At 39.9% G+C, this 23,305-nt stretch overlaps 1 protein-coding gene across 1 annotated transcript in view; it reads right to left on the bottom strand.

Moving 5' to 3' along the window:
• The window catches only part of LOC149163625 (alpha-soluble NSF attachment protein 2-like), a 65,101-nt gene that overhangs the window by 40,836 nt on the left and 960 nt on the right, over positions 1–23,305 (bottom strand). Inside the window, exon 2 of the mRNA XM_089429213.1 lies at positions 18,993–19,191. Coding sequence (XP_089285339.1) covers positions 18,993–19,137 — 145 coding nt within the window. The 5' untranslated portion in view covers positions 19,138–19,191. The remainder of the gene's footprint in view (positions 1–18,992; positions 19,192–23,305) is intronic.

The following is a 23,305-nucleotide window of genomic DNA, read 5'->3' as shown; positions in this document are numbered from 1 at the left end:
GACATTTGATATAACCCGTTATCAAGATGGATCGAGTGTTCCACCAAAGCACCCTCTGGAATATTTTGAAACTCTTTTGACTGAGATTGGATTGGGCTACAGTCTTCTACAGAAGGCCCCCAAAAGTTGATTGCCAATGATATGCATCCACTCCTTGCTATTAAGATGAAGACATGCATGAGATTTATTGTTGTTCAAAGGTTTTGGCACCAATACGTTCAAATTTGGCCTCCCTTGCTTGATTTATGCAGGCAACCGTTTGACTCTTGTTAGAAGGTGTTAGTAATGTAAAATAATCACGGTGTGCCCTTGCCCATGTTCTAGCCTGTTCTATCCTTTTTGTTAGGTTCTTGTTACAATCTTCAAATTTTTGCCAAAACTCTATGGACTCCTCTCCCAATGGGGAAACTAATTCCTTAAATAAACCATCCAGGCAAGAGAGCCAACTCTGATACCACTATAATATCCCTTAGGGGAAATTTACCCTTAGGGTTTGAAAGAGCACATGACAAGATTTGTATTTTAACTAGTATCACAATATTCTTTCAAAACAAAGATAATATTAAATTGCAATAAGCAGTGTAACCAATATTTAATTTCACCAACTCATACATATGAAGCCAATCAAATAGTACATAATGTGTTACAAACTTACAATCCCATAGTCCTTCCAATTTAACACATAATTGCTATCAAACCCTACTGTCCTAATACTCTTGGTCTGACCTTACAACCTGATCCGTTAATGAAAAAGGTATTATAGACTATGTGTGAATTTGCTTATGTTACATAGTGCAACGGATCGAAAAGATTGCGAATAACATAAAGTTTAAACACATTAACAACTTGAAAACACATCAACACAGCCAAATACTACCCACGTGCTTAATCTGATCTCTTCATTTCTTAACTTTATTTTGCGCGACTTAATCCTAACCGTCTATCTCCCTCACTCTCGTTCGTTGATCTGACTAATCCAATGATTGTGCTTCACTGCTCTAATACCACTTTCATCTACATTTGAAGACTTTGATCCGGAGGCAAAATTGAATCCATTTTGGATCACTCCTCCCCACTGGAAGCTTTTGGTCCCCCAAAAGTTGGTTTTAGCTGTCGGGTAAGTGAGGATAAATTTCCTTCACTTTTCCAATCTCTATCCATCGTGCTTTACTTAAATTTGTACCTTTGAGTCCAACTCGAAGATACTCAACATTTCCTTGTCTCGAAGTCCTTATCCTCTTGTCAAGAACTGTGTCCTCCTGTAGCTCATTGAGATACTTAGACAAAAGATCTTCAATGGAAAGTAGCTGACCTTGCTCTTCGGGATCTTCAATCAATGAAGGCTCATACAATCACAAGTTTTCAACATTTACGACGGAATAGATTTGCATATAAGTTGGTAGATCTAGGCGAAAAGCATTTTCACCAATTTTGTCAAGTATTTTGAAAGGACCATATCTAATTGGTTTCAACTTTTTACCTTCCCCTTGCAATCTTTCTTTGCCGATGTACAACCAAACTTGATCACCAACTTGAAAACTATGCTCAACTCGATGCTTGTCATGTCGTGCCTTAAACTTTGCTTGGCTTCTTTCCAATTGTTCCTATACTACCTGGTGAATTTCCTGGATTTGTTCAATGAACTTGGTTGCTTTGTCCAGATCATTGTGTCCATCAACTACTATGTCTTTACCAAAGACAAAATCCAAGGGAGACTTTGGTATAAAACCAAAACAAGTCTCAAAAGGAGATCTCTAAGTAGAGGAATGTTTTGCATGGTTGTAAGCATGTTGCACATAACACAAATGCTCATCCCAAAGTTTGGGATGCTTGCTGCAATATCCTTGAAGCAACTGTATCACTGTCCTATTGACCACTTCTGTCTGACCATCTGTTTGCGGATGAAATGTCGTGCTCTTCTTTAACTTTGTGTCCATTAACTCCCATAGGCTTGACCAAAATTTCCCGACAAATCGAGAATCTCGATAGGATATAGTAGAAGTGGGTAACCTAAAATGAACCCATACATTTTGAAGAAAAACTTTGCAGTTTGTTCAGTTGTGACCTGTTTATTACATGGTGTCAAAATACACATCTTACTGAACTTATCCACAACTACATACAAATAATCATGACTCTTTCTAGACTTTGGCAATCCCCCAACAAAATCCATGGAAACACTTTCCCAAGGACGAGAAGGAATTGAAAGTGGAGTATACAAGCATAATTTTCTATTACTTGGCTTGCTTGTAGCACACATAGTACATCCTTTAATATATCTAGAAATTGTCTCATTCATTCGTGGCCAATAGTAGAATCTTTGTAATTGTGCAACTATTTTACTTACACCAAAATGACATGATATGAGAGAAGTATGTGCTTCTCGAATTATATTAACTCTTTTAGTTTGTGGAATGCATAACTTTCCCAAATGATATAAGAGTTTGTCCTTTATGAAATAATCCAATTCTTCTACCTGCTTGCCATGACTTAAAGTTGCATATACATCCTTAAAATCTGTGTCTTGAGCATATTGTTCAATGTAACTTTCATGAATTTAACTTTCAATGTATTGTGGATGCATTTATAATTGGTCTTGATAACATGTCTGCAACCTTATTATGTATGCCATTCTTATATCTGATAACAAGATGAAATTGATGTAGAAAACCCATCCACCTATAATGTCGTGACTGTTGCAATTTAGTTTGTGAGTGTAAATATTGAAGTGGTTGATGATCTGTGTGTATGATTGTTTATTTACCCATTATGTAACATTTCCACTTTTTAACACTCTGAACTAATGCATACAATTCCTTATCATATGTAGGATAGTTAACCACTGCTAATGTGAATGTCTCAGAATGAAAGCATATAGGCTTTCTATGTTGCATCATCACTGCCCCCATGGCATATTCACTTGCATCTGTCTCAATCTCAAATGGATGCTGAAGATCTGGCAGTGCTAGTACTGGGATTGTACTGATCCTTTCTTTCAATGTGTCGAAGGCTTTCTGTTGTTTGCCTCCCCACTGAAACACCTGTTTCACACTTGTCAAAGCATGTAAAGGAGTTGCAATCAAAGAAAAGTTAGCAATAAACTCTCTCCAATATTGTGCTGCCCTAAGAAACTTCTAACTTTTGGCCAATTTACAATGACTTCGACCTTAGAGGGATCTATCTTCAATTCACCACCCCCTACAATATAACCCAAATAATTCAAAGATGTTCTGCCAAATTCACATTTTGACAGTTTTACATAGAGATTTTCTCTTTTCAAAACATCTAAAATCTGCTTTACATGCTTTACATGTTCATCCCATGTTCTACTGAAAACAAGAATATCATCTAAATAGACTATTACAAAATCATCAATGAATGGTCTAAATACATCATTCATGACTCGCATGAATGTAGTTGGAGCGTTAGTTAAGCCAAAAGGCATAACCATCCATTCATAGAGTCCTTGCTTCGTTTTGAAAGCAGTCTTCCATACATCTTGTTCTGCAACTCTGATCTGATGGTAGCCGCTTCGCAAGTCCAATTTAGAGAAGTAAACTGCATCTTTTAACTGATCTAACAAATCATCAATATGAGGAAGAGGATAACGATTCTTTATTGTGATCTTATTTAATGCTCTAAAATCAATGCACATTCTCCACGAACCGTCTTTCTTTCGCACTAACACAATAGGTGATCCGCACGGTGATGTGCTTGGTCGAATAAACCCTTGATCGAGCAACTCCTGTACCTGCTTCTTTATCTCTACATTCTCTAACGCTGATAACCTGTACATTCCAATGTTAGGTAGTGGAGCATCTTGCTGCAAATAAATCACGTGTTCTATCTCTCGCTTGGGTGGAAGCCCTTTAGGCTCTTGAAACAGAATATCATAATCGGAAACAACTTTAACCAGATCTGCTTTCTGTTTAGGATTACAACCTTGGAATCCATCGAATTTATCAATATCCTTTGCTTTTACAATCAGAAGTAAAAATTGTTTACTGAATTTACAATTATTTTCATCTGTCCTGAATTTATGAGAGAAATTATCTTTGAGTTTATGAGCGCTCACAATATATTTAGTTCCATCCTTAGTGAGTTGATACTTATTTTCAGTTCGATAAAAGATAGCATTTCTATCGTACAAGTATGGACTTCCTAATACAATTCCACATATGTCCAATGGGACTATGTCTAACTCAACCTCATCTACAAACTTTGACCCAATAGCAAAACGAAGTTTATATTGTTTCGTAACTTGTAGCTTAATTTTATTACACACCCAACCTAATAGATATGGCTTTTTATGAGGTTTTGTTTCTAGACCCAACTTCTTTACAATTGCTTCAGAAATCAAATTAACTTGTGACTCACTATCAAATAATGTATCAATTTTAGTATGCTTGGAAATGACTCTAATATGAAATAGCTCATTTCTTTTCCTCTCATCATTATCATTATCAACAAAATGCGAAGAAGTACTTGTAGATGCTTTAGAATCTTTACCTTTTATACCTGTAGTTGTAATCGTTGTCTCGTCACCTGAATCTGATCCCAAGTCCTTTTGAATAGCAACAGCATTCTTTCGCTCTTTACTCCCAAACTTCTTAGGCTTCAATTCCGGATGCAATGACCAGTAGTGTGCCTCATCGTGTCCTTCCTTCTTACAATGAGTGCATGAAGGTTTATCCTTCACAGTGTTTGTTTTCTTCTCCTTCCATTTAAGTTTCTTCTTGCCTTTATTCTTGCTTTCAATAGGTTTGGATGATTTCCCAACATCTTGGGTTACATTTTTGCCTCTAGCTTCTAGATGAGTTGCTTGAACCGATACATCATCTAAGCTAGTTGGATTAAACATAAGTATGGTATGCCTCAAATAACTATGAAGACCACCTATGTATTTCAACAATGTCTCTGGTGAGTCCAATGATATGCCTAATGTTAAAGCTCTCTTACGGAATTCCCGAGTATAACTTTGAACACTTTGACCTTTTAATTGACGTAGTGTTTGCCAACTCATCATTGCTTATTGCATATAAGCCAAAGGATAAAATTGCTTTTTAATAACAAAAACAAATTCATTCCAAGTTGAAATGATTTTACCATGCTTTTGGAGATCTGCTTATGGCTTGCCTTCCCACCATACAAGTGCAGTTCCTCCAAGTCGAAGGCTAGCATGCTGGATCTGCTTTCTTTTAGAAACAGCTTTCTGCACCCTGCAATACACTTCAATTTGTCTTATCCAATTATAGCTTTTCAACGTTAAGTTCTCCATCATAAATTGGCAAATCAAATTTTACATCTAATTTGGTCAAAGAGGATTTCTTCTTCTTCTTCTTAGAAGGACTAGATTTATGAGAAGAAGAGGATGATGGTGATGATGGAGGAGATGGTGGAGGAAGCATTCCTCCCTTTCCCTTATCTTCTTGATCTTTAGGTGATGAAGTGCCTTCATCTTTGTTCTTCTTAAACTCGCGATACATCTCTTCCACCATTGCACGTATTGTCATGAAACTATCCAAGAATTTAGATTCTGACCCAAGTGGAGTTTCATCTGCCATCCTTCTTTGTGAAAAGACCCTTCCAATCTCTAGATTCGCCTCAACAAGTTCACCTTCACCTCGTCCGAGCCTCAACCTAGTAAGCATTCAAATCTCCACACAAACTTGTCAAACCTTAAAAACCTTGTAGCTTTGATACCACTTGATCCGTTAATGAAAAAGGTATTATAGACTGTGTGAATTTGCTTATGTTACTTAGTGCAACAAATAGAAAAGATTGTGAATAACATAAACACATAAACAACTTGAAAACACATTCAAACACATCAACACAGCCAAATTTAATAAAGGAGTTCACCAGACTTTCTGGCTATGTCTCCTAGTCCTTCCGCTTCCAGTGTTGACCTCTTTATTGTGTCTTCAAATTGTTGTTACAGATATGAGCTCAGAAACAGAGTCTCAAATAAGAAAATGAACATCCCCACTGCGTTCAGCTCGAGATTTCGAGTCAAACGAGTATAAACTCGACCATATTTGGCCATTGTGACCTCCAAACCCCCTGGAATGGTCTAAAACCACCTCTGTCCCTGCAAAACCACCCTCTGTTTGGCAAAAACCGCCTCGGCCTGCATAAAACCACCTCAGACTGCGCACTGGTGGTAGGGCAGGTTCGGCACCTGCAATGGTTTATTAAAAAACTGGTGGCTTGGTTAACCAAGTCCCACCCTTCGGCATCTTGGTTCTGTTTTGGTGATATGGTATTGATATACCATATGTAGTTGCAATCTGCGGTGAATGTGGGATAATGCGATAACATAAAATCAAAGGATCGGCGGTCGTGGGGTTGACCCCAACCGTCCGGCCTTTTTGCGGTGGAGATCCCGACACCAAAATAAATACAAGTTTATCATATCTATTACGAAATCTCCACCGTCGATCTGTCCCGCATGATCCAACGGATATCGCATCGTCTGCTCACCAACTAACCCGGACGATTTCACCGTCGATGTGATTCGTCCAATCGAACGGCTATCGCGCAATCTCGTGCAGATTCTTGCACGACCGATATCAGATCGAGAGCGCGCAAGAAAAGTGGTTTTCTCGTGCTACGTGTCGCACGCTAAGGTTAATCGCGTGAATTTTAGAAATACCATTTCCAGCCTTTAAGGCGCGCGAGATACCGTTTACCACTTGCCAAATACTACCCACGTGCTTAATCTGATCTCTTCATTTCTTAACTTTATTTTGCACGACTTAATCCTAGCTGTCTATCTCCCTCACTCTTGTTCGTTGATCTGACTGATCCAACGACTGTGCTTCACTGCTTTGATACCACTTTCACTTGCATTTGAAGACTTTGATACGGAGGCAAAACTGAATCCATTTTGGATCACAACCATCCTTAGTGATCAGCTGGATTTGCTGCCTCTTTGCTACCACAATCCAATCAGCCAGACTTCATTTGCTATAGATTATGCCACATATTACCTTAGAGAATGTTATAAAGGTGAGTCGTTGCTCCAGCAAACCTTGAACCAACTTGTCCCAAACAGACCTTCAATGCCAAAATTGTTACCTACACAAACCCATTGCCCTCAATAGAAGTTCGTTTTGACTAGGTGTGAGCCGCTGCCATTAAGACCCTTCACAAGTAGTCGCTACCACAACAAAGTTTATTCAAGCCTTTTTCTTACCTCAAGAAACTTCGCTGCCAAGGGTTTAACCTTATAAACAATTGTGCTACCACAGGAAAAACTCCCTGAAGGTGGGCACTGCCTCAGGTAGGGTTTCAAAGGCAATTTCTCTACCCAAACTTCACTTGTTGTCCCTCGACACAGATTTGTTGCCTCAAATCTAGCCCAAACTTTGTTGCCTCGGGACTGAAGCTACCAATCCTAGCTTTGCCAAAAGAGGTGATGTATTCCTGCAGATTAGTCTCAGAAACTAATGCGCTAGAATAGATAGGTACTTGAAGATGGTCATTGCTTCGAATAATGGTTAAATGATTATTTGCTTCCCGTAATTGCTTACAAAGCCTTGTTGCTAAAGATTTAGTCCCAAAAACCCTTGCCACAGATTGTGCGACAGAACCCTTGTTGCCACAGATAAATAGATGACACCTCAGAAATTACGCTAAGTAAGAAGAGAGAGGGATTGGCTAGGGTGGAACCTTTCACCACCAAAACCAACTAGAGAAAAGGGATCTTAAAACCCTCAAGTGTTGCAACTCAGAAATAAGAAAGATCAATAGTCCACAGTAAAATGATTCTCCGCTCTGCTTTTTACAAATTCCCTTTGGGGTCTTTCCTCCTAGTTTTAATTTGAGGGGCTAACAAGTTTCCCTTCATTTTGCCCCAACTTTGGCTCTTACCACAAGTTTTCCTCCAATTTCCCCAAAATATCCAATGTCACCCTAATAACATCAAATAATGTGTTTCCCCTTTACAGATGACATTACACCCCAAAAGTCTGGGAAATTTAGGGAGCACACCCACCCCCACCCCCCCCCGTGGAGGAGGCATCCACTATGAAAATTCCTTAAACCCGGGAATTCCTATTGCAACATTGATGACATTTCTTCTACTTGTTCGATTTACATGAACAAGATATTTACAGTTTCTTACGGCAAACATCGAAATACATACACTGCAGCCTAAACCATTTAAATAATATGCCGACACAAGAAACTAAACAATAGAGAAAGATACACACAAATGACACAATTATTTTTGGACAAATGTCCCCGAAAAACTCAATGCGGAAAAACCAGTGCAGCAGATCTGAGGGTTTTTATTATTAAGCTGAAGAATTTCTGAATACAACTTTTGGATGCCTTCCCGGCAATCCAGTTACAGAGAATATCACTTGGCAAAAGAAATTAGTGAGATTACCTCACTCTACACTGCAAGTCCCAGCTGATCCGGTAGATGAACCAACAAGTCCCCGGCTACTTTTGCGTTGCCCCTACGTGGGCCCTGCGTCAGCCTCTAAAGCCCTGCGTAAGCTCAACTGGGAATCCATATGCCCTCGGAAGCTTTTTCCAGCCCTCCCGCTCAGAAACATTAGCCTCCTTACCAAACTCGGACTTCTGCGCTGGAGGCCTCTGCGTGGGGCATGCGTGAGGCCTTCCTGGCTCTACGTCACCCTCTCTGTCCTCTGCGCTGCCTCCTCTATGTGTCTCTCTGCCTCTCTGCTGAGTATTCTTGGCACCGGAGAAAATCCTCCAGCCAAAACTCCCTCTACCCCTCATTGCGTGATCACTACAAATCACTGCACTACTTTTAGCTTCAGCAATTCGATCTAACTCATCAGCTCTTTGTGTGTTTTCCAAATGACCCTTAAGCCTCCTTAAATAATCTTCTCGTTGACATTCAACGGCCTAGATTAGAAGCTAATCAATGGCTAAGATCATTTTTGCTTTATCCTTGTCTTCTTCTAGAAGTTACACACACAATTAGATTAATACCCATTAATTATTTTAATTTCCTAAGTTTAGAGTTATGGTCCCATTAAAAATAATTAATTATTTTAATAAAACTGTCTCTGAGTGGAATTTCCCAAAACGCTTTCTGGGTTCTTTGGAATACATGTACCCAAGCCTCCCTGCAAAATTTGAGACTTAGATCACATCTGATGCTACCGAAAATCAACACTCCCTCTTATCGAGGAAGCTTCACCCTGACTTCATAACATTGTCCTCTGCGTTGCTGATGTCTAACATGTTATCCACCAACTACTGCGTTGCTGTTGTAACTGTACCGCTGCTGACACTGGCACTGTCAACATTGCATCCGTACTATAGCTGCCTCTGAATTTCTACATCTATGTTGTTGCTGGCACTACCACTGCCAACAGCTCCTGCACTGTAAACTAGTGTTGCTACTGCATCAACAACGGAAAAACATCCCAAATTACTAAACAGGTGTTCAGCATAGATGCATCTCGATGTTGAAGATCTAACGTTGCTAGTCCCACGCTACCCTTCTGAAGCCACTGCACTGTTGTTGTCACTGCACTGTACCTCCCTACACTGCTACAACTCTGCACTATGCTGCTCAGACTTGGCGTTCTAGCCACTACATCTGTCGCTCCAACACTCCTCTGCACCCTCTGACACTTGGTCCATCCTGCTACTACTAATCTGGCACTCGTAGCAAGGAATTGATCGGAGAGGTGGGCCCCTAAAGGATCATGCCCATTTGTAACTCTTTCGAACTACAGCTCCAAATCAGCCACCTCCCTCCTGGAGGTATCTCGGCTATCCTGGCAAACTCGTCCTCAATCTTCGCGGGTGCAGCCTTCAGATCATGCTTCTCATCTTTGTCCTTCTTCCCGAGAGGACATAGTGTTGCGTAGTGACCCATTTCACCACACCTGAAACATTTGATCTTCGAGACGTCCTTCTTCCGCCTCCATTGCGCCTGCTGCCCCTTCGATGCAAGGGTTTCATTCTCATCCCCCTCCTTGGGCTTCAACCCACTGTTGTTTCTTTCGTCAAGCTTACACTTGGCCAAGTCTCTCCTCAGCTCCTCTTGAGAGCTGCCCACATCTCATCCCAATTTGGCAAAGTCGCCCTACCTAGGAATCTCTGGACAAAGACTTGCCACTCATCTGAGACAGAATTGAGGGTCAGTCTAACCAACTCGGACCCTTGAGGTGTAGACCCCACAGCTGCTAACTCATCACAGGTCTCCTGAAGCTTCGTGAGGAACGGATCTATGTGCTCCCCCTTCTGCATCTGTGCAAATCTCAGTTTTTGCTCTAAGTACATCTTCCATTGCTCGGAAGATCCCTGATACAGTGTAGACAACGCATCCCACATCTCCTTAGCAGTCCCTCTAATAATGATGTGACAGACCACGTGATCCTTTACGCTATCAAGGATCATCCTCTTGGCCTTCGCCATTTTTGTTCGATACTTCTTCAACGGATCTAGATCTGCAGGCAGTCACCACGCTGTCGACATAGGTCTTGAGAATGCTCATCTAGAAGGAATGACATCCTTGCCTTCCAGATGACGTAGTTGGATACCCCATCCAACTTATCCTGATCTCTCAGCCCACTGGTTGCCATCTCTGCCACGAAAATGTAGGTCTTGTAGGTTTTAACCCCGTACAGAAATTATCTGCATACGAATTCTAAAACACAGAAAATAAACAATAGCGAGAGCATAACACATAAAACAATATACGCAGAGATTTTCCCCTGGATCCCAAAACCGAAACTACCAGCTTGATTTTTCATTATGTTCCTTTCAATGTTACAATACGTATATATACATGTCGAAGCATCCAATACCATGGACCGAAAATCATCGCACCCAAATCCATGTGCGAAAACCATGCACAAAACCATAGGTAGGTCTGCCCACCTAATATAGGGTCCAAAAAAAAAATCCCTGACCGTCCGCCCCCCTCAAATCCCCTGTACAAGGGGGGTTGTCGCCCCCCCCCCCCCCCCTCTAACCCCCCGGGTAACTAGGTAGGCTAGTCATGGAAAGAATATAACACAACCCAACATTCTCCCACTTGTTGTCTTCTTTCCACAAGGGGCCACAAGAGAGCTTAGTCATTTATCCAACCCTGCAACACCCATTGTTTCTCTACACCAAGAGAACTTCTCAGAGCTCATAGATTTTGTCAATGCATCTGCAGTATTCTTCAAAGTGTCCACCTTTACCAGCAACACCTTTTTGTCTTCTATCATATCCCTCACAAAGTGATACTGAACATCAATGTGCTTTGTCTTTGAATGGTAAGCAGGGTTCTTTGCTAAGAAAATTGCACTTTGGCTATCACAATCTATTCTTATAACTCCCTGTACTAACCCAATACTTGAACAGAATCTCTGCAACCAAACTACTTCCATGTTTGCATGAGTGGTTGCCATGTATTTTGCCTCTGTAGTTGATAATGCCACTACAGATTGTTTCTTACTCATCCAACTGACTGTACCTCCAAATACGTTAAACACATACCCATTTGTAGATCTTCTCTGATCCAGATCTCTAACCCAGTGTGCATCAACAAAGCCATGAATATCAAAAACTTTGTCCAATCCTGGTCTTCCTTGGTAGCACAAACCATAATCACTAGTGCCACGCAAATACCTGAAGACCCGCTTCATTGTTGTCCAATGCTCCTTCCCTGGTTTTGACATAAACCTGCTCAATACTCCCACTGCATATGCAATGTCTGGTCTAGTACAGACCATCGCATACATCAAGCTACCCACTGCACTTGCATATGGAACACGGGACATGTCCTCTTCCTCTTCTTGTGTCTTGGGACACTGTTCAGCAGATAACTTTACACCTACAAGAATAGGAACCTTCACCGATTTACTATCCTACATATTAAACCTCTACAGTATTGTCTCACATACTTCCTCTGGTTTAACTAGAGCTTCCTCTTTGCCCGATCTCTTTTAATTTCCATCCCCAAACTATAGTTTGCAGCACCAAGATCTTTCATGTCAAATTTGGAGGACAATTGGGTCTTTAAATCTAGATAATTTCTTTGTCATTTCCAACCAGCAGCATATCATCCACATACAAGACCAGATAAATAACATAGTCACCAATTAATTTAAAATACACACAGTGATCTGCTTTGCTTCTGGTGAAGTCAAGTCTCCGTATAAATGTATCAAATTTCTGATACCACACCCTTGGTAACTGTTTTAACCATACAAAGACTTCTTTAACTTGCATACCAGTTCTTTCTTACCCTTCACCGCAAAGCCTTTACGTTGCTTCATGTAGATCCCTTCTTCCAAATCCCCGTGAGAAATGTTGTCTTCGCATCCATCTGTTCCACCTCAAAATCAAAAGCAGCAGCAACATATAAAAGTAATCTAATAGAAACTACCTTGGCAACAAAAGAGAAAATATCACCAAAATCAATTCCTGACACCTAGGAATAACCTTTTGCTACCAACCGAGCTTTGTATTTCTCCACCTTTCCTTCTGCATTTGTCTTCTTCTTGAACACCCATTTGCTACCAATGGATTTCCTTCCAGCCAGCAACTCCACCAGATCCCAAGCCTCATTTTTGTGCAAAGATGCCACTTCATCAACCATGGCCTCTTTCCAAAGTTCGCCATCCTCTGAATCTACTGCTTCCTTCACAATTGTGGGATCATCATCAATAATAGATAAAGCAAAATTTAAACAGAAAGCAGATGGATTATACCTTTCTGGTTGCCTTCTTTCTCGAACTAATCTTCTCACAACCGAAGTTTGTGGCTCTTCATCTTTTGATTCCTCTTCTGCTGTAGACTCTGATTCTTCCTCCTTAAGCTCAAACTCTATCTTCTCAGGTTCCTTTGGTTGGACTTCAAGTTTAATAACATCTTTCACCTCTCTGAACACCACATCTCGACTATACACAATGTTCCTTGTCACTGGGTTCCAAAGCGCTTATAACCCTTTAAACCATCCTTATACCCAATAAAGATGCACTTTTCAGATTTACTATCCAACTTTGTTCTTTTTTCCTTTGGAACATGTACATATGCATCACATCCAAATACCGTTAGATGTGAAAGAGAGGGTTTCTTACCAGTCCACACCTCTTGTGGAGTCTTATCCTCCAACGCTGATGAAGGTGATCTATTGACCAGGTAACATGTTGTCTCCACTACCTCTCCCCAGAATTCTCGTCCTAACCCGGCACCATTGAACATGCTTCTTTCCCTTTCCATCGACGTCTTGTTCATTCTTTTTGCAACTCCATTTTGCTCAGGTGTGTATGGAGTAGTCTTATGTCATGCTATACCACACTTCTTACAGAATTCTTCAAATTCCTTCTTGCAAAACTCTCCACCCTTATCTGTCCTCAGCACTTTTATCTTCTTCTCTATCTAGTTTTCCACCAGAGCCTTAAATTCTTTAAACCTGTTAAAGACTTCAAATTTCTTCTTGAGGAAATATATCCATGTATTCCTTGAGAATTTATCTATAAATGATACATAGTACACAGACTTACCCAGTGATGGAACCTTCACAGGTCCAAACACATCATTGTGCACAAACTCTAATATCGGTTTCGTCCTCTTACCACCAGAGGGGAAACTCACCCGATTCTGCTTCCCATATACACAATTTTCACAGAAACCAAAATCCAGAGACCTATTAGTCATACCTTCTACCATACCTTTACCATAAAGTATTCGAATGCCCTTCTCTCCAATATGTCCAAGCCTTTGATGCCATAGCATGGTCTTTTCTCCGGAGACCACTAGATTTTCTGCTCCACTTTCAAGAACCACAAAATTGTTGCACCCATCAACAACAGTGCTACCTTGCAGCTTGTACAGAGTTCCAATCCAAACTCCCCGCATCAATACCAATGCTCCCCGAACCATCTTACAGATATCCTTCTTGAACACTGTTTTTATACCTACATCATCCAGCTTGCTTACAGAAATCAGATTTTTGGCCAATGTAGGAATATGTAGAACACACGGAAGTGTTCTAATCATTCCACCTTGCAAATTCAACTTAACTTTTCCGCGACCAATGATTTTAGTCTTCCTGTCATCCCCCAAGAAGACATCACCACCATCATATTTCTCATACTCACAGGACCACTCTCTATGGGGAGTGAAGTGAAAGGATGCACCTGAGTCAATCAACCATGCCTCGTGATCTACATGTGTACTTGAAGAAGCCAAATACACATCCCCACCTTCATCTGAGGTGGTTTTCGCCTCTGCAGAAGGAGCATCATCCCTTTCCTTTGTCATGAGCTTTAGATTTACAGTCCCTTTTGTAGTGCCCTTCCTTTTTGCATTTCCCCTTTTGTAGTGCCCTTCCTTTCCGCATTTCCAGCACTCCTTTACAGGTTTTCCTGGAGATTTAGATCTCCCACTCGATGACTTATTTTTGTTTCTGTTCTGGGACCTTCCTCGTACAGAGAAGGCATCACCATTCTAGCTATCCATATTTTTCCATCTCATCTCCTCCATCAATAAGGATGAGACTACTTCATCAAACTGCAAGGCAGTTGCATTGCTACCTATTGCAATAACTAGAATATCCCACGAATCTGGTAGAGAACACAACAAACTAATGCACTTATCTCCATCTCAAATTTTAATATCAACAGATAATAACTGACTTACCATAGTATTAAATGCGTTTAGATGCTCTGTCACCGAGTCTCCATCTTTCATCCTTGGGTTATACAACTTTTTTCTATAGGAACAGTTTATTCACCAGAGACTTAGATTGATACAAAGTCCCTAACTTGTCCCACAAAGCCTTAGCCATAGCTTCCCCTGATACATTCAACAATACTGAATCTGAGGCACATAATCGTATTGTGCTCTTTGCCTTCCGATCCAACTTCCATTCTTCATCAGACACCCCCATTGGTTTAGTACCCGGATCTACTGCGATCCACTGATCTTTATCTCCCAACAAATCCTCCATCTTGAGTTTCCATAACTCAAAACTCTGACCATTAAATTTCTCGAACTCTATCTTTCCATTGCTCGCCATATTCTTTCACCAACAGAATCGATCCTGCAGATCTCCCACTTAACAGGGTCTACCACAGGCCCGAGCAAAACCCCTCAGCAACAAAGATGTCCCCTTGAAGCCAAAACAGCTCTAACACCAAATGTAGGTTTTAACCCCGTACAGAAATTACCTACATACGAATTCTAAAACATAGAAAATAAACAATAGCGAGAGCATAACACATAAAACAAATATACAGAGATATTTTCCCCTGGATCCCAAAACCGAGACTACCAGTTTTATTTTTCATTATGTTCCTTTCAATGTTACAATACATATATATACATGCCGAAGCATCCAATACCATGGACCGAAAACCATCGCGCCCAAAACCATGTGCGAAAACCATGCACAAAACCATAGGTAGGTCCGCCCACCTAATATAGGGTCCAAAAAAATTCCTTGGGGCGCTGCCGCCCCCCCTGTGACGCCCCGCGGCACAATAAAGGAGGGGCTCAACCCCCCATCTAACCCCCGGTTAACTAGGTAGGCTAGTCGTGGAAAGAATATAACACAACCCAACAAAAATGCTCCTCTATTTCTTACTGTTGCTGATCAGCCAACAAGAAAACGGACTTCTTGGCGGGAAGTCTACTGAGGAAACATTTCCTCACTATGCTTCTCCTCTCTCTTCTGGCGTCTTGCTCTTAGCTCCTCTTGCTTGAGAGTTGCCCACATCTCATACTAATTCGACAAAGTCGCCCTACCCAAGATACTCTGGAGTCTAGACAAAGACTTGCCACTCATCTGAGACAGAATTGAGGGTCAGTCTAACCAACTCGGACCCTTGAGGTGTAGACCCCATAGCTGCTAACTCATCACAGGTCTCTTGAAACTTCGTGAGGAATGGATCTATGCGCTCCCCCTTCTGCATCTATGCAGATCTTAGTTTCTGCTCTAAGTACATCTTCCTTTCCTCGGAAGATCCCCGATACAGCGTAGACAACGCATCCCACATCTCCTTAGCAGTCCCTTTGATAATGATGTGACAGACCACGTGATCCTTTACGCCATCAAGAATCATCCTCTTGTCCTTCGCCATTTTTGTTCGATACTTCTTCAGCGGATCTAGATCTGCAAGCACAGCCGCCACGCTGTCGACATAGGTCTTGAGAGAATGCTCATCTAGAAGGAATGACATCCTTGCCTTTCAGATGACGTAGTTGGATGCCCCATCCAACTTGTCCTAATCTCTCAGCCCACTGGTTGCCATCTCTGCCACGAAAATGTAGAACTACTCCTCTCTATTTCTTACTGTTGTTGCTCAGCCAATAAGAAAACAGACTTCTTGGCAAGAAGTCTACTAAGGAAAAATTCTCTCACTGCACTTCTCTCTCTTTTGACGTCTTTCAGCCCAGCAAACTTTGTCCCACCAACTCTTCCTCACGCTGAGGCTTAGCACTACTCCATCTACCACAGCAAGATTTCGATTTGGAAGCCCTTCCTCTCTGTCGACTCACTCAGAGAGAGACTTTCCTCGAAAAATATCAACCCTCCTGGCTTGGATTGCGCAAACCCCTCTGGGGATTTGAACTGTTGCCTCCTGCAGCTATTTCGCTCTCCTCTTCTACTCAACGCTAGATTCTCAGGCACTGTTCTTCTTGTCTCACCTGCACTTCTCTGATACCATGTGAAAAATCCTTAAACCCAGGAATTCTTACTGCAGCACTGATGATATTTCTTCTACTTGTTAGGTTTACATGAACAAGTTATTTGCAGTTCCCTACAGCAAACATCAAAATACATACACTGCAGCCTACACCATTTAAATAATATGTCGAAGCAAGAAACTGAACAATAGAGAAAGACACACACAAATGACAGTTTTTTTGGAAAAACATCCCTAGAAAAACCCAATGTAGGAAAACCAGTGTAGTAGATCTAAGGGTTTTTATTATTAAGTTGAAGTATTTCTAAATACAACTTCTGGATGCCTTCCCAGCAATCTAGTTACAGAGAATATCACTTGGCAGAAGAAATTAATGAGATTACCTCATTCTACACTGCAAGTTCCGGTTGATTTGATCACTGAACCAACGAGTCCCCGACGACTTCTGCGTTGCCCCTGCGCGGGCCCTACATCTGCCTCTAAAGCCCTGCGTCAGCTCAACTGGGAATCGATTTGCCCTCAAAAGCTTTTTCCAACCCTCCCAGCTCAGAAACATCAGCCTCCTTGGCAAAATCAGACTTTTGCACTAGAGGCCTCTGCGCTGCTCTGCGTGGAGCCTGCGTGAGCCCTTCCTGGCTCTACGTCACCCTCTTTTCCCTCTACGTTGCCTCCTCTATGTGTCTCTCTACCTCTTTGCTGAGTATTCTTGGCTCAAGAGAAGATCCTCCAGCCAAAACTCCCTATGCCACTCACTACATGATCACTACAAATCACTGTGTTGCCTCTAGCTTCAGCAATTCAATCTGACTCATCAACTCTCTGTGTGTTTTCCAAATGACCCTCAAGCCTCCTTAAATAATCTTCTTGTTTACATTCAACGACCTAGATTAGAAGCTAATCAATGGCTAAGATCATTTCTGCTTGATCCTCGTCTTCTTCTAAAAGTTACACACGCAGTTAGATTAATACCCATTAATTATTTTAATATTTTCAGTTTAAACTTAGGGTCCCATAAAAATAATTAATTATTTTAATAAAATTGTCTTCGGGTGGAATTTCCCAAAACACTTTCTAGGTTCTTTGGAATACATGTGCCCAGCACTCCCTGCAAAATTTGAGACTTAGAGCACATCCGATGCTACCAGAAATCAACATCCACATGGAACACTAGCAGATTGGGATTGATTACATTATGCGCTTTCCAAGGTAGAACTATTTGCATCCTTGTTCTCCATGAAGAATGATAATTTCCTCAATTTAGAGTTAGGGTCCCATAAAAATAATTAATTATTTTAATAAAGTTGTCTTCGAGTGGAATTTCCCAAAACACTTTTTGGGTTCTTTGGAATACATGTGCACAAGCCTCCCTGCAAAATTTGAGACTTAGAGCACATCCGATGCTACCAGAAATCAACATTCACATGGAACACTAGCAGATTGAGACTGATTACATTATGCACTTTCCAAGGTAGAACTCTTTGCATCCCTGTTCCCCATGAAGAATGGTAAGTCTCTTGGCATTGATGGATTGCCTTGTGCATTTGTTTTTCAAGACTGTGGGATATAGTGAAGATGACCTATGTTACATGGCTAATGAGGCTCTTTCTTTGAATAACTTAACAGCCTATTGCAACAAAGGGGTTATTCAACTGATTCTTGAAAATACTTCATCTGATTATATTAGAGGATGGAAACCCATTATCCTTCTTAGTATCTCCTAATAAGATTCTGGCTAAAGCTCTTACATTTTGTATGTCTAGAGCGTCTTCACTCATTGTTTGAGATAAGCAAACTAGTTTTCTGTATGTATGTATGCACCATTGGTCAAATTAGTATGTCCTCACTTCAAAAATGGACAAAAGAAACATTACATTGCAATGTAGATTAGAGGCTGGAGCATTCTTCACTATACGCAGAATAGAAAACCATTTGGGTCATAGGCTGTTGAACCTGTGGTTTAATAGACCTTGTTAAAATCATGCATGTTGAGTCTAGGACATTTATTCTATGATTAAATTTTCATAATATTTTTTACTATTTGGGCACCTTCATATAATTAATATATATGTATGCATGTGCACATTTCATGCATAGACCACAGTTCACAAGTTTCTTTAAAGTTCTGATTATTTCCCTGTTCAGCTCTAATAATGACAGATGACTGACTCCAACCAATCATCCATTTCGGCTTCCGGTTATTTTCCCTGAGCAGGATACAGATCTTCATCATTGCATGTTGCTAAGTAGCAAAGATAGTCAGAAAACAAAGTTGCTCTCGATACTTATTTGATATCATGTAATTTTTCAGTAACCTACACAGGAGTCTGAATATTGCACGAAAATGCAACTTACAAGATTTTGCAAGCTTGTAGGAATTGCCAGCCTTCTCATATAACTCTGCAGCATCATCATATTTAGAACCAAAAATCGACCATCCCTGTATCTTCTTGTCTGCTTTCCTCTCAAACTCAGATCCCTTTGCATCTTGTTCTGCCATATTACTTATTTTGTCTTCAATAAGCTCAGTAAGCTCTGGTTGACCTCCTTAGTCCTATAAATAATTGTACGAAACAAATTACACATAATTATTTTCATCAAAGCATTATTCAATTATCCAAGCATACAAATAACCAACCACAAGATTTCAATATAGATATCAAAACATTGCCTGCATATTATTGTATACATTTAATTTGCATCACAGAATAACATTTATCATCTAGATTACCAATAAAATGAGCAAAACATGTTTCTGTCCACCGTAAGCCAAGCACGACAATAGAATGGCTATATGAAGGACCTTAACAGAAAACTCAATACATCATAGTTAAGAAGTCAAGCATTTACTAAGGCTTTACACAGAAAACTTGACACACAGACCATTCCACATATCATTCATATTTGAACCTATTCAAAGAAAAAGGAGCACAAGCACTGCACCCTGCATGACCAAAAACAAGTAGATACAAGTAAAATTATCTGCCATTATGAACAATAAAAATAAAAATGCATTGACAATAAAAATGCATTGACATTTATTCCTGAACAATTTCTTCCACAAAACTAAAGATGGATTCACAAGTTAACCATCCAGGTAAAACTAAAACTAAGAATTAAAGCTAAAAAGGGAAAGAAAAAACATAAAAATAAAAATAAATCCATAGCACTATTTCTCAATATATCTCCAACATAAGAATAGTGAATTTAAAATTAGTTTAACTTCCATTGGGACCTGGAGCCTTCACTCTTTAGTCCTAGAACACTAACAGTGATTCAGACCGACAATTTTTAAGAAAACAAAACCAGTGTTGCGAAAATCACGATTTTTTTAGTGTGGCGATATTATTGCCTGATTTTTACATTAATTTTTTTTCCGCGATAGCTTGAAATAATCGCGATGAGGAGCTGACACAACCTACCCAGGCTACCCCTGTTACTAGTAGAGGACGTGGTCTACCTCCTGTAGCTTCTAGTTCTTCAGCCTCTAGAGCACAGCAGAGTCCACTGCCAACTCCACCGGCATCTACATCTACAGGGAAAGCTATTGCATTTTCTCGCAAGAGGGGCAGAGGAAATCAGTGGTATTAGTTATTTGGTTCATTTCATTGTATATGACATTATGACTCATGATATCAGATACATTATTATAATTTTTGTTGATATTTTGAGGCCGAGTCCCAACTCAGGAGTCAAGACTGACTATTCAGGACATGATTCACTGTTATGTGTGATGTAGCACTAGAAATGATATTACACATCTTATATATTAGTTCTTTTATCATATTTATGTGTCAATGTATTTATTTTATGTTGTAGATGCTTTAGATATTAAAAAAATGAATATTTTTGTATTTTACAATTTTTTCCTGATTTTTTCCTTCACCGATATTATCCCGATAATGATAACTGCAACGTTACAAAACAATTCATTGGATACAATTCATTTGATTCAAGAGTGAAATTAATGTTACAAATGTCGTCAAAGGTTAAAAAACAGAGAATATTCTGTGCAGACCAAATTAAGTGCAAGCTAAGGGCTTACTTTTCGCTAGAATAAGGCAAATCAAGAACATCCAAAACTGATCAAAACGGTGGTGGAAGGCCATTTACATGAATTGAAGTTTGATTTTCTTTCAGTCCTATGAGCACATTTTTTGAAGCAATCAATATACAAGAGCATTGCAAATACAACAACAAAACTAATCAACCATAAACCCATCCTTGGAGCTCAGAAAAGTTCAGATGCCACAAGGGCTTGCATTTGTGCACTCTCCCAACAAAGTTCCTGCTTTGGAGGTTCGTCTAAAAGTTTCAAGATCAGAAATTCATGGAATTTCTCTAGTGTACTGTGTAATTGTCAAAAAAGGAACAAGCAATCAGGTCCTTGTGCAGAAGTTGACATAGCCATGAGAAAAGATGTTGAGCCATAGAGAGGGAAACAATTATCTTCCTGTGTAGGCTATAGCTACAAGAATTGAAACTATATGCAATGCACTTTGCGCAAAGAGACAGAGTGTTGTTTAGCTGCATACCTCATCACCTTCAGTTTACTACAGAAGAGTTCAAGTCCAGTTGAATAGATTATTTTTGTTCTTAAGAAGGAAACCCCATCAAACTTTCTCTAAAAGTTAGCAGATTCAGAAGGCCAGCCTCCCAGGATAATGAAGATGGATCCAGTTGTGAGGAGACCAAAGCCTTGAAAAATTAACCCAGGAATCAACTATCAAAGGGCATTACAAACCTCAACGAGATAAAATTTGGAGGTGCAAAAATGTCTAACGATTGTCCTCAACATCTACATTCAACACTTTTGCTATTTAAGCACCATCACATTGTTCATTCAGGCCATAAAGTTCCATCCTGATTTGTTCAATGGATGAGGAGCTACAGATTAATTTGCAATTGTGCATCTAGATTCTAAAGTGAATTCCCTGGCTAGGCAAGATAAGAATAGAAAATATCAGTGATCAACAATATGAGAAACATAAAAATTACAGTTCCCAATGCTTATCACTTCAGACTAAAACCTGGTGTGAAGTAGACATTAACTATCTGATTTGGGCACAAGGGCCACTGTGTTTTAAGCTTTTATCATGTATTTATAGCATTCTGATGTGAAGAGTGTTGTTTTAGGAAATTAAGATGTGCTTTATCTCTAAATCTCATCTTCAAGATTACTTTATCTTTAAGAATAATTTTTAGTTTCACAATTATAGCACCAGTTTGTACTATATTCACATTTATGCAATATCGAGTTGATAATATAAGTGGAGTTGAGAACACTTGTGCTCACATTCATCTCTTACCTTTATTTTATGCATTCATATTAAAACCAACATTAAGAAAAACAATGGTAACCATGATGTGAATAAATTCCACAATTGGATCACAAATTCAACTGGAATTTTGATAAATGCAGCACAAGTCTCAGGGCAAACTTAACCTGGTGGACTAGCTGACTCTGCTGCATGCCTCACTTGATGTCTCTGCCAGGTTAGGCACCGTAATCAGCACCAACAGGTTTACCCTGGGTAACATCCACAGAATATCGGGAAGTTCCCAAGGGTTTCCCAGCAAGGTTTTCCTTGAAAAAAAGTTCGACATTGTCTTACTTGAAAAACCTTGGGAGCAGAATAATCCAATCTAGAAAGTAAAAATAAAAAAAATGCAGTTCAAGAAAAAGCCACAGGGTAGACCAGCGCAGATGATTATTGAAAGATACAAGGATTATTCATAGTAACCATCACTGATGAAGAAAATATGTGGAGGGTGATTCACAGTGACCGTTGTTGATTAGGAAAAGACAGATCAGGAAGAGTCATTATGGTTTTAAAATAAATGGATATGGAAGAGCGACCATTAAATTTAAAACCATCACGCCCTTGTTTGGTATGCACTTAGAGCCAAGCCCCATGGAAGTGGCATTCCCATGTTTCAAAATAATGCTTGCTAAAATTTTCACCATCTTCTAAGCTCTTTTTATTTAGACTTGGCAAAACTCAGGGTTTATAAGTAATTGCAAGTTTATTAAGCACCCACATGCTTGTTGCAGCTTTCGAAGCTTGCACGGATCATTTAGCAGTGAGATCAAAACTCTATGATTGTGTCATAAAAATTTTAAGTAAAGGTGTATGAATACAAGAGAATTTAACTTGGATTAGTTGTGGTAAACTCCCACACGTCTATGCTAAATCGCATCCCAATTGAGTAAGTCCAAATGGCATAGTCCAAAACTCATAATGACCTTCACACAAGCCAGGGAAAGGCCCTTTACTGAGCATAGCATAGCATGGACCCCTAGGATGGCTGACAAACCTCACATCAATCAAAATCATATTCACTATAAAAGATCGCTCCATCAGTCCTTCAATGAAGGCCATCAGTATTTTTCACTCCAGCTGAATTTCATAGAAATAATGATAAATCCTAAAGAATATTTACAATGACATCAAATTTCCAACCGTTCAGTTGGGTCGAATCGTAACTATGGTTAAATATAACACAAGTGCAAGCGTGAACCAAGACTAAGGAATACTTTGAGTCGTTTGTTGAAACCAATTGAAGACGCAGATTCGAATACATTGCAATTTTGTCCTCATGTCTTGTCCAGTGAAAAGTAGCAACAAATAAAAGAGTTCTCAAATAAAGCCAAACAAAATGGACAT

This window comes from Pinus tabuliformis, chromosome 5_1 (assembly GCF_031772625.1).
Source record: "Pinus tabuliformis cultivar Carrire ecotype Pingquan chromosome 5_1, CPIR1, whole genome shotgun sequence".
In the NCBI taxonomy this organism is placed as follows: domain Eukaryota; kingdom Viridiplantae; phylum Streptophyta; class Pinopsida; order Pinales; family Pinaceae; genus Pinus; species Pinus tabuliformis.
Note: the sequence above shows the minus strand (reverse complement) of the source record. Positions and strands in the feature narration are given on the sequence as shown.